General features: G+C 38.3%; 1 protein-coding gene across 1 annotated transcript in view; it reads right to left on the bottom strand.

The window, feature by feature from the left end:
• MYO3A (myosin IIIA) overlaps positions 1-12,527 on the bottom strand; it is a 191,732-nt gene extending 179,205 nt beyond the window's left edge. The window contains exons 1-2 of the mRNA XM_031444637.2: positions 12,341-12,527; positions 578-762 (exon numbers count right to left, since the gene is read on the bottom strand). Coding sequence (XP_031300497.2) covers positions 578-745 — 168 coding nt within the window. The 5' untranslated portion in view covers positions 746-762; positions 12,341-12,527. The remainder of the gene's footprint in view (positions 1-577; positions 763-12,340) is intronic.
• Between the last annotated feature and the right edge of the window lie 759 nt (positions 12,528-13,286).

The raw sequence follows: 13,286 nt of genomic DNA on the forward strand, positions 1-13,286 counted from the left end.
AAAGTGAAATTCTGTTCTTCACAAGGAATCTCACCCTGATTATAAAGGAACACCATTTTTATTTCAGAAATGTTTAAGTAAACCTGGAAATTAATTTTCCTTCTTTGAAAGAAATTTAATTAAAAATATATTTCTGGTTTGGCATAAAAGGAATTCTGCCTGAAGTCCTAAATAAACTCAGGAAGAAAAGGAGATCTGGTCAAGATGACATTTTAGGATTACGTCTAGACCCATGAGTTTGTATTCGGACAACTTTCTAAAGTCTAAAATGATCTTAAATCAACTGTTGAGCTGTTGAGAGCTGTATTTATTTATACACTTATTTGTAGTATATATTTACTCATTTATGAAGTATGTATTGGGCCCTATTATACATGTTAAGCATATGAACAAGAAAAATCTAACAAGTAGACTTTTTTTTTTTAAAAAAAACATTGTCTTCAAATTGCAACTGATATTGTGATAAATCAAGATAGGTTGCCTACAGACATTTTGCCTGTTTAATACAGATTTTTTCAAAAGCTAATTAGCAGGAAAAACAAACAAACAAACAAACAAACAAACCAGTGTGACTTACATGAATCGGATCCAGAATTTTGACTGCTGCTTTTTGGCCATTTTTCTTATTCAACACTTTAAAAACTTTTCCATATGTCCCTTTGCCAATCGTCTCAGTGATTTCCCATGTGTCAGAAGGATCGGGAAAGTTATCAAAGATGATTGTCTTTCCAATTAATGGAAGCATCTCAAAAGTTTAATTCACTGGAGAGGAAAAGGAACAGAGTTTAATCTACATTTGATTGGTGATATTAAACAGCACACATAGACTCATGGGAAATTATCTAACATTTTCACTGATATGATGGAAAATACACAGCAGTAACCAAATGTCCTCGGGGTCACAGAAAATTTTACTTTCAATTCTTTTCTGCAAACAGATTAATATGAGTCTAATAATGCTTTGTAATCAAGGCTTTCTATGTTTAATACAGTCCCATATTAATTGCTACTAATTATTTTCAGATTAAAATGAGACACATATTTAAATCATTTTGATTTACTGCTTTATACTCATGAATCAAAGAATTTTAGAGTTAACTTTAGAGATGATAAAATTCAACTTCTTCATCAAAGCAAGTCGCACACTTTAAAATGATTGTATTTTATGATTGTATTTTATATTATTGCTCTATGCAAAACCCTGTAATCCCCCAATGCTTTTAGGATGAAATTTCTTTCCCACATCCTACCAGGTCCTTTAATATATGGTCCTTGCTTAATGTTCTAGCCTCATGTCTCAACACATCTTCCCTCAGACACTACAGACCAGCCACTTGGGATCCCTTAGGTTACTTCTTTCTTGTTTGAGGATCTTAATATACACAGTTTCCTCCCACTTCTGCCTGTGGCTTCTCTGCTAAATTCTAATTCTTATTTATGTTTCCAGATGTTAGTTTAGAGGTCATTTCCTCCAGATGGATCCACCCTCCATCCCATCTGGGTTGTATGCCCACCTCTGTACTCCAGGGCACTCTGAACCCACCCTGATCTATATCACTGTATGCCCAGCACCTTCCACAGGGCTGAAATAGTTGAGAGAATACGGCCAATGAGGCCAAGTGATTTTAAAAAGGAAATTTTATATATAACCTGAGGTAAGATCTTCCAAGTGGTGCTTTCAACCTTTCACATTCTCCGTATATTGCATTCAACCATTTGTATAAAATGACTAAGAAAAAAAAAAAAAGGAACAGAAAGAGCAAACAGAACTTGTGGCAGCCCTCAGAATTTTTAAATTACCTATGCAAAAGCTCACTCTTTTCAATGTTAAAAAGTTGACTGCAGTAGTGCTTGTATGTGTGCGCATACCCATAGAAGCACATCTCTTAATAAATGTGTTACTATCACATAATAATACTGGCCCATGAAATTGACTTGTCTGACCAGGACTTTCAACCTCATCCAATCCACCAATCCACTGCTTCCTCACTTTCTTTATATTCATCAACTCTCTTCAGTCCTCACTCCCTCTTCATTTTCTCCTTCCCCCACATAACTTCTACAGCTTGAATGATTAGGACTTCCCTGCAAATGCCCTCAGCACTCTTCTGCCTCTCTTTCTCCCCTACCAGCATCCTGGGGTGAAAAAACCAACTCTGGTTAAGCTCTACATCTTATTCACACCTGCACCTGTAGCTGGAGAAAACCACACAACCACACTGAACGGTTTCACTTTAAATTCAGGATGAAAACTCAGACTCTCAGCAGCGCCCAGCAATCCTACTGCGCTTCCCGGGTTTGTACATCCCCTTCTCTCTGGAGAGACTATTTCACAGCGATCCCTCTCCTCAAATTTCTCTCTCCACAAACTGTTGCCTCTTTGCTGTTCATCCCCTCCCCAAAACTTCCCAATGCCCTCATCGAATAATTAAGTGAAAAAATGGCAGCAATAATAAACTCCTTAATCTTCGCATCTCAAAATCTACGAACCAATGTGCACCAAACATTAGGAGTTCATTCCACGTATTATCAGTAGTCGCTCTCTTAAAAAATAGATTTTATTTTACTTATTTATTTTTGTTTGTTTGGGGGGGAGGTAATTAGGTTTGTTTGTTCATTTAGTGGACGTACTGGGGATTGAACCCAGGACCTCATGCATGCTAAGCATGTGCTCTACCACTGAGCTACACCCTCCCCTAGTAATTGCTCTTTGGCCTCAGTCTTTTTCTTCGGTTCCATCTCATCCTTCATATCTCAGCTTAAACATCACATTCTCAGAAAGGTCTTCCCTGTATATTTTATTTCTTCATCAGAACATAAGCTACAGACAGTATGGTCTTTGTTATTTTTACTACTGTATCCACGGTTCCCAGAATGACACCTATTGGTATGGTAGATAATTAGGAAATGCTGGCTAAAAGGGCAAATGTTTCTTTATCTGTTAATTCTGACAGCAAAGACCTTATCTATCTTGCTCACTTACAAATCTAATAATGCCTAACTCTGTGCCTGGCATATAGTAGATGTTAAACATACAGCTGTTGAATAAATCAATCAACAGTTCTTTAAAAAAGTTTCTAAATGAGAGAGAGATGTGGATTAGGAGGAGCTGAAAAGAATTAGAAAATCTAAACAAAATAAGGATCATATTCTGATTCATTATATTTAAGGGGTCATCATCCAGTAAATGGTTATGAATGCCTGCTGAAAATTATATCACTACAAAAAAACACACTTATGAATAACTCTTAGAACACTTAATCTTTATGAATTTGGGCTTTTGATCCAAAATGCAAAGGAACAAGTAGGAGGTAATCAGTAATAATCATCCACTTTAGTGATTTCACAATCAGTGACAAGATAACTACTTCTTACTTCTACCTACTTGAGTCATGCAAATAAGCATTTATGCCAGCCATATAATGTAAAAGTCAGACCAAAAGACCAAATTAAATCTTGTTAAATGTCTGGAAAAGGAGTTTTCAACCAGAAGAAACATTCATTTATGGAATACAGCCTTTCAAGTGGTGATGTTATTGAACACAATTTTAATTTCTGCTATTTTAACTATCAGGAATTAACCACTGGTCTTTAAATATACAGGCATGAGAATTCAATTAAAAGTGACTGAACACCAAATGTGCACAAAGTACTTTAGAGTTTTGGGGATACAAAGATAGGTAACTCATGGATAGGTAAATAAAAACGTAACTATAATATATTATCAAAAGTGTTAATAGAAATATTAACCCAGGTAGCCCAGGTGAAGAAGCAATTAATTCTGAAGTATCATGAAAAGATACAGAAAATAAGCAGTATTAGAGCTGGACACCGGACAAGAACAGAAATTGGTCTAAAATATAATTTCTTCTTTAAAGTTCTCCATAAGACAAATATGTAAAGCAGTGCATTACTATGTGATAAAACAATATAAAACAATTATCACAGAATGACAAAAGCACAGGCATTTCAGAAACAGAAAGAGCTTAGACAAATCTCATTTAAAACAAACAAAACTCCCAACAAGTAGGGAAAAAATGAAGCCTAAAGTGACTTCCTCAAAATTAAACAGTAAAGAATTTCAAGAGTAAGAATTAAAACAAATCTTACAACTTCTAAACTGTACCTTTTGGAATACCCAGTTGTTTATTCTTTAAGAATATAAAAAAAGTCACAGTGGGTAAATAATTAATTATTAAATGATTACAGTAAATTGCACTCTACATAGCAATGTTCATTTTCTTCCTAGACCTTTAGCACTCATGGAATAAAAAATAATTCTCTAGCTCATAAAACTAAAACATAATTGCTTAAAAATTACTTTTGACACACGTTTACTGTATTCTGATATATGTATTTGTCATAATTCTGAAAAAGTACTTGCAAAGATACCTTTAGAAATGAAGAATCATCTTTTTGAATTGATGTATTATATATTAAGCTATTGAGGGTTTTTTTTTCCATGATAGAAAAGAGACCATAATACAATACAAAATGAACTTACTTCAGGATTGTAACATTCATCTCAGCAATTATTCTGACTGCTTTAATAAACCTGCACTTAATTCTTCTTTACAAAATAACCAAACTGCCTGTAGGCTCATGCTAAAATACAGCAAGGATAACCTCTCATTGGGCTGTCTCTTCTCTCTGCCTGGAATTATCTTTCTCCAAATATCCACATGACTTACTCCCTCACTTCCTTCAGCTTACATCAGCCCTCACCTTTCAACAAATCCTACCCTGACCATCCTATTTACAGTCTCAACCTGTCCTCCTCCACCCCATCCTACCTCCCAACTCTAGGTCCCCCTTACCCTGCTCTATTTTCATTACACTTACTACTTCCTTGCACACTACACCATTTCTTGTTTATTAAATTTTATTCATTATTTGTCTATGCTACTAGAATGTCAGGCCCATGAGGGCTGAAATTTTATCCAAGTTGTTCACTGATGTATCCCAAAGACTCCAAAGCCATGGCTGGTACTCTATAAGTATTTGTTGAATATTGGAGAGAAATGAACAGAGAACAGAAAACAGGAAACAGAAATTTTCAAATGGCTTCACCAAACATCCCACATTCATGTATTGGAAGATATTAGAATTAATATGTCAATATGTACTGCCCAAAGCAATCTGTAGACTCAATGCATTCCCAATCAAAATCCCAATGAGATTTTTGCATAAATAGGAAAAAAAAATCCATCCTAAAATCACATGGAATCTCAAAGGACTTCCAATAACCCAAAGAAATCTGAAAAAGAATAAAGTTGGAGGTCTCACGCTTTCTGCTTTCAAAACTTATTGCAAAACTATAGTAGTTTACTGCCAAAAAGACAGACATGTAGACCAACGGAATAAAATGGAGAGCCCAGAAATAAAACTTTACATATACAGTCAAATAATTTTTGACAACACTGCCAAGACCATTCAGTGGGGAAATAAGTCTCTTTAACAAAGGGATGTTGGGAAAATTGTATATCCACATGCAAAAGAATGAAATTGAATCTTCATGTTACACCACATACAAAAGTTAACACAAAATGGATCAAAGACCTAAACAGAAGAGCTAAAAACTATAAAACTTAGAATAAAATATAGAAGAAAAGCTTCATGACACTGCATTTGGCAATGATTTCTTGGATATGACACCAAAGCACAGGCAACAGGAAAACATACATAAATTGGACTTCATAAAAATTAAAAACTCTTGAGCATCAAAGGACACTGTCAACAGTGTGAAAAGACAACCCACAAAATAGAAGAAAATATTTGCAAGTCATATACCTGATAAGGAGTCAATATCCAGAATATAAAGAACACCTACAATACAACAAAATAATCTACTTTTAAAAATGGACAGAGGACTTGAACAGACATTTGTCCAAAGAAGATATATACAAATGGCCAATAAGCATAGAGAATGATCCTCAACATCACTAATCTTAAGAAAATGCAAATCATAACCTTAAAGGGATACAACTTTGCACCCATTAGGAGGGCTATTATCAAGCAACGAAAAACAAACATTGTTGAGGGTGTGGAGAAATGGAAAGTCTAATGTATTGCTGGTGGAAATGTCAAATAGTGCAGCTGCTGTGAAAATGAGGTGGTGGTTCCTCAAGAAAACACTAAATTACCATATGATCCAGCAATTCTACTTCTGGGGATATATCCAAAATAATTGAAAACAAGGTCTCAGAGAGATACATCCATGGTCATAGCAGTATTATTCACAATAGCTAAAAGGCAGAAGCAACCCACATGTCTGTTAATGGATGAATGGATAAATACATACATATAATGGAATGTGATTCAGCCTTAAAAGGGAGGGAAATTCTGACACATACTATAACATGGAAAAGCCTAGAAGACCTTATGCTTTGTGGAAAAAAGCCAGTCACAAAAGGACAAATATTGTATGATTCTGTTTACATATGGTACCCAGAACAGTCAGATTCAGAGACAGACAGTACAACTGTGGTTGCTAGGGGAGCCGGGGAAGGGAATGGGAATTATTATTGAACAGGCAGAACTTATTGTGCAGTTGGATGGTGGTGATCCTTGTACAAAAATGTGAATGTACTTAATGCCACTGAACTGCACATTTTAAAATGGTTAAAAGGGTAAATTGCATGTCATGTCATTTTACCACAATAAAAATATTATTCAGGATGTAGCATAGGGAAACAAAGTAATGGAAAAGAGGAAAGCCAAACTGAAAGATACGGAAGAGTGGCTGGAATGGTGGGCTTGCTCTCAGATCCATGCATGACCTTCCATGTCCTGAAACTTGGGGGCTGACTTCTCAAAACTGTATTTCCCACATTCCTTGTCCCACTGGCCTCCTCTCCTGCCTCATTCTGTCAGTGAGAGTGCCAGGCAGGAGCCTGGATGGCTGGGGGTGGTGTTTTCCCTCTGCTTCCTCTGGTCATGTAGAGCCTCCATCAGCAGCTGTCTCCTTGATTACCCTGTTCCCACAGGGCAGACCTGCCATGGTCTAGATGGCCTCAGCTTCTCATTCTGGAAAGACTATCTCTTTGTTGTAACTCTGCAGCCTGAGGAGTGATGGCAGTGTTTTGCTATTGCTAACTCTTAAGATGGCCTCTTTCTTCCCCCTTTGTCTTTCAGATATCCTAAAACATTTGTAACGAATTCCCCATAAATCTTAGCCTGTTCAGTCTGCTCTATTATTTTAATAAAAATAAACTGGATGGATTATAAACAACAAACATTTCTTTCTCACAGTTCTAGAGGCCGGGAAATCCCATTCCATGGTACTGGGATTGGGTGTTGGGTGTAGGTCCACTTTCTAGATGGCTGCCTTTTTGGTGTAACTCCACATGGTGGAAGGGAGGATCCAGCTCTCTGGGGTCTCTTTTACAAGATATTAATCCCATTCATGAGGCTCTGCCCTCATAACCTAATCACTTTCCAAAGACCTCACCTTCCCATACCATTACCTTGGTGATTAGGACTTCAACATACAAATTTTAGGAGGATACAAGTATTCAGACCATAGCACCATATTAAATTCCCTTTGTTGAACAACTTGATATTAATTCTATTTTCCTGACTAATTCAGTCTAACACACATCTAATCAGTTTGAGAAGGAGAGAATGGAGAAAAGGCAATAGATAATGAAAATTTCCCAAACAGGTGAAAGGTATGAACATTCAAATTTAGGAAGCTCAATAAATTTTTTAAAAAATCCACCATCAAACACACTGCAATGAAACTATAGGAAGCCAAAGACAACAGGAAGCTCCTAAAACTCTCCAGATAGAAAAGATATATTACATATGGGAGGAAACAATTAGAATGACTGCTGACATTTCAATAGAAAACAGTAACATAGTATATTCAAAATGCTGAAATAGCTGTTAATCTAGAAAAAACCCCCAAAAGTATCTTTCATGATCAAAGGCAAATTAAAGATATTTTTCACCAAAATAAATAGAGTTTAACAATAACCCCTGAGAAAGAGACCTTTTGCGGAAGAGAATAAATGCAGAGTGGAGAAAAAAATGAAGATAAGAGTTGAAATTAAAGACATTACAGAAAATGAATAAGGCTGATTAAAGGATTGATAAATACAATAGTTCTTCAAAGATAATTTTTTTAAATAGATAAGCCCCTGATCAAGAAAAAGACAACACTGATCAAGAAAAAAACAAACAAAAGAGATGGTACAGATGAGCAACACTAACAAATTATAGCAGAGACTAAAAAGATCATAAAAGGATAGAATTTTGTAGCAAGAAACTTAAAAACTGAGATTAAATGCACAATTGCGTAGAAATAATATTAGAGAGGGAAGAAATAGAAAAATAAAAGTTATTTTTTTCTTGCAATGTATGCATTAATGGGCCTTCATTCTTAACACTCAGTTCTTAACTCATATAATCATTAAGGAGAGTATGTAAGTTCTTAAATATCAGAACATCACTCTCTCCAAGTACCTTTTAATACCTTAGATGTAATGACCAAATTTATCAGTAGAAGGGGCTGGAAACCCAATTTAGGGATAACTGCTTCATAAGCGAACATGAGCACATTTTCTTGTCTAATAAAATACAAGCATTAATCAGCTTAATTGTTAACTTCTCCAAAATCCAGGCAGAGAACACCATTTCTCAATGAAAATGCAATCTTCCCATAATATAGAAGATGCTAAGAAAAGCAGATGGCTTTACTCAAAACCAAGCAATATTTTAGTACTGTGATTCTCTGTTTTAAAAGCACACGTCATACATTTCCTGCAGATTACTGTTGGAAGGTCCTTCCCTTTATGCAACCACTTCTGCCAAGCTGTTCAAACTGCATCTCATACGGTTTACGTTAGATTTAAAGGCAGTTCCTGCCTATAATGGGAGAGAGATTCTGGAACCGTCAGCAGGGCAGCTACAGAACTTGTCTCTCTCCACAGGCAGAGCGGCAAGAAGGACCTCAACAGAGAAGCCAGGTTACATTATTTTCCTCCTAAAAATCCTTCAGAGTCCATATGCTTACAAGTCCTCCAGATCCTGAATGACCTGGCTCTTTCTGACCTCCCTAAACTCAATCCATGTTCTTCTTCACCACTCACAGTGACTTCAGCCTCAGCTGCCTTTTGATAAGTCTTGGAACACTGTAAACTCTTCTCTGCTGTAGGACCTCCCGGAGCCTCTGCCTACACACTTCCCCAGTGGTGCGCATGGCTGGCTTGAGCTTCTCTCAGACCCAGTCACATCTCATCAGGAGCACATACAGCTACTGCACCTGTGAGTGAAACTGTCCCTGATTTTAATTTTTTGTATAGGTTAGTCTCCTGGTATGATCATACAAGTAATAAAATAAAGCCTTGCTGGTTAAAAGCAGCCTACAGAAAAGTGAGTTTGCCATATAAAACCACCTTCCAGAGACACCAGGCTGAATCGCCAAACAAGTTTCAAGCATCTCTTTCACACAGAACTTTAAAACACAGACTCACAGAAATCTCTGGTCTCGCTTAACTACAGACCAGATGAACTGGACATCCCCTTCCAGTTTTCCAATAACACAGGCAATAAAGTATGGTTTAAAGCAGAACTTGTTCAGTTGTACATATGGTCTGTTTTGAATGAGCCATAACCAATGTTTTGTTCCCTTCAATTTGCTTAACATTTTCTATTTATATACTTCTATCCATGTACTCTGCTTTCCACCACTTATTTTCTCATTCCCTAATTACTGGGATAAAAGTACATGAGTAAACACTGGAACCAAAAGAAAAGAAAAGAAAAGAAAAGAAAATGCTATCATTTCCTAGAAAATGTCTCCATATTTAAAAAGTGACATTAATAAGAACCCCAAAAAACTGTCATCAGAACAGTATTTTAAGTTTTAGTACAAACCTATAAAACTTCAATATTCACAGCTGTAAAATAGAAGAATGTATGTCTGAACTAATTCTCTGAGTTGATACAAATATCAAATGAGTCCTGTGATGAAACGATGCTTCGTAAATTCTAATCCAGGACTACTCTCCTCTTTTTTTAAGGATGTAAGTTGGGGTATAGTTTTGGCCACACAATAACCTATTCAAATTAGTAAGGGATATTCTCTGAGACAGAAGTCACAAACGGAAATGTCCACAAGGGGAAAGGAGGTAAAACACAGGAAGGAAGCACATCTGGATGAAATAAGAGCAGGCAGTGGAGATGTTTGGTGGCAAAGTGGAGAGTGCGTGCCCCTTCCAAAGCGGGCGGCCACGTCCTGGCTTCAGCGGCTGGCAGCAGCAAGCCCAGCCTTGCCCGGTTGTCTCGTTTTTTCAGAAGTGAGGACTCTGGGAATTTACATAAACTTTATACATTTTAAAACATTGGTAAATAGTTTTAAAGTATTCAATTATTTTAAAGTACTAAGCTGATGCAAATAAACATATCAAATCCAGCCAAATTCAGCCTTTATGCAACCAGCTTATGACGTCTACATGAGGTTTTGTGTTCTTTGTTAAAAATGGCCAATAAACAAGACCCTCCCCATGGCGTAATCACCCTCTGACATCAGGAAAATTGGACCATAGGAGTGGCTAGCATTTTTCTGACTGTTCATCATATGCCAGGTACCTATTGGGCTTAGAGTTTTACACACATTATACCATTTAATTTTAATACTCGTAAGAAATCCTTCAGAAAAGCATTACTGAAACCCCCATTTTCAGAAAAGAAGACTGAGGATTGGAGAATTTTTAAGGTTATAATGCTGATAAATGGCGGAGTCAGGAAACAAACCAGGCATACCAGGTTGTTCATGGTGGAAATTTGATGTTCCGTGATGATTTCAGCTCAAAAGAATGATGCTTCCCACTTGTGGTTCCTGACTTCCTATGTGTCCCCAAAGTGGTAAGGGTTCTTCCATGATTTAGTTTGAAAACCTAAAGGAAACCTTTTTATGCTCTAAGGAATAACTGAGTTTGTTTCTTATTGCTAAGGAAAGGGATTTGTTAGATACAATTTTTGAAATTATCAATCCAGGGGAAAAAAACTAATGAAGAGACTCTTGTTTGTTAAAACAGAACAAAACAAAACAAAACCCCACACCTGGAAGTGATGGTTTAGAGTACTGACATTGCAGAAATTATTAAAATAATAAAACAACAAAACTTTATATAATTTACACTTACAGTCTAAAGTATATTTGCACTTTCAAATATTTGTTTATCACACTATTAGTAGCAACGAATGGACTTTCAAATAGTTCAGATTTGACAGATAAAAGCTATTTTTCAAAGGATATTTGCACAAAAAAGTAGGCTGTAAAGATACAGTAGAAAAAGAAAAGTGAAGGATGAATCTTCTCCTTTTGTGACGTGACCACAATCCCTCCAAACAGATACAATCTGGTATTAAAGATCACCACACTGAGTCTTCCACTTTGCACTTTTTTTTGTTCCCAACAATAATAATAAAAACGGACTAAGACAAATGAGAGTAATTTTTCACATCCTAGACATCATATCAATATACTCATAAAGAACAAGCTATCTCTGAAATTTTATACACCTCTAAATTTTCCCATTTGAAAACAATTATCTTTTTATAATGTAATAAAAATCAATATGGCATGAATAACACACACCGTCATTTATCTGTCAAAACTTGGCACTTAGGCTCCAGCCAATTCAGAAGCTTGTTGACTTAATCACCCACTTTTGGCAAAGCTTGAAAATAATGCATAATAATGTTCAGATATCGGGACCCAGAGTAAGCGTCCAGGCTGCCCCTGTGATCCTGGGCCTGTCACGCACAACAAAGTGCAGGTGTTATAGGGATAAGCATCAAGGATCTGGGGATAGTGTGCAGAAGTTGAACTTAGAAGCATTTAGGTAGTACGGCAGGACGATAATTTATTCCTCAGGGTTAGCATTTTTACACAACTAACAAGGAGCACTTCACATCCTGTGCTGGCATAAAACAACTCTAAAGTTACTAAATCAATGAAAAGTTTTAAAAAATTTTAAGAGGCTTTAAAAGCACCCATACAATCACCAAGAAAACTGCAGAAACAACAACAAAATCCATGAGGTTTCTTTGGGTTTTCATAGTTTTTCAAAAATCTTTTTAAGATATATTTTAGTGCCATTACAAAGTCTATTTCAAGGCTTAAGTCCAACTATCGTCCTATTAACAATAAAATATTATTTGAAAGTTTTTTTTTTTAATTTCTCGAAGGAAAATTTTAGAAAGGTGCAAACAGAAACTACTACGTCTCTGGGAGGATGTCTCTACACTTGTCTGCACTTTTCCACTCCGTAAAAAGAATACTTTTTAAAACAGAGGCGTTTGGAGTGACAGGGACCCCAGCTCCACCGACCTGCCGCCAGAGAAATCAGCCCTGAACAGGAGTTCCTCAGGATGACCCGCCGAGGCGCCGGCCACCGGTTCCCGAGGCTCGGCCGGGACGGGTCCCGCTCTCGTTCCCGGTCCGGTTTCCCCAGGGTGGGCCTGGGGTTCTCGCACTCCCGGGGCCCCGCGCGCCCCAAACGTCCTGTGCGGCCCGGGAAGCTGCCTGGCTCCGCACCCGCGGCCGCGGCGCAGCCCCTACCTGGGCCAGACGCGGGCGTCTGCATCCTCCCCTCGGGGCGCAGGTTGGGGCGCTCCCGGCCGGGGCGGGACTCCCCAGGGGGCGGGCCGAGGCCGGCAGGAGGAGGAGGCAGCGGGCGCCTCGAGGATCCCAGCCCGCCCGTGACTCGTTTCCAGACCCTGGAAGAGTGTTTTCCTGGCCCCCGAGATCGCGGGGGACTGGAGGCCGCGCAGTCCGCCCCGCGCTGCTCTCTGGGCCCCAGGCAGGTGGTCAAAACCGCTAGGGCCTTCCTGGCACTCGGCCTGGGGCCGGGTGGCAGTGGGGAGGCCCTGGAATCGCTGGAACTCTCTCGGACAGAGCCACGTTGCAGAAACAAATTCTCCTTGCCTGTGCGCAGTGTCTTCTCCCAAGAGCCTCCCTCAGACTACCTGGGGCTCCTGCCACGAGGATAGCATCTCCAGGCCGGCAGGCTCCGGCGCCGAAATTGAGAGGGAAAGTGACTAAGAGGTCTCCCCCACAGACACCAGCTCACTGAAGCAGTTTAAGAAAGTTGAGGCTCAGGCTGAAGTCAAGGTAGCAACTTCTCAATTTCTGGCTTTAGAAAGAGGCCTGTTAGTTATCAGCCCTCTAGTTGGTCCTCTCTGTCCCCTGGCTGGGCTCAGTGGGTCAGTCCATGCCGATCAGATTCCCCTGAAAAGCATCTAGGGACATTCTGGACATAGTTATACCTTCTTCC

The sequence above is a fragment of the Camelus dromedarius genome, chromosome 26, assembly GCF_036321535.1.
Source record: "Camelus dromedarius isolate mCamDro1 chromosome 26, mCamDro1.pat, whole genome shotgun sequence".
In the NCBI taxonomy this organism is placed as follows: Eukaryota; Metazoa; Chordata; class Mammalia; order Artiodactyla; family Camelidae; genus Camelus; species Camelus dromedarius.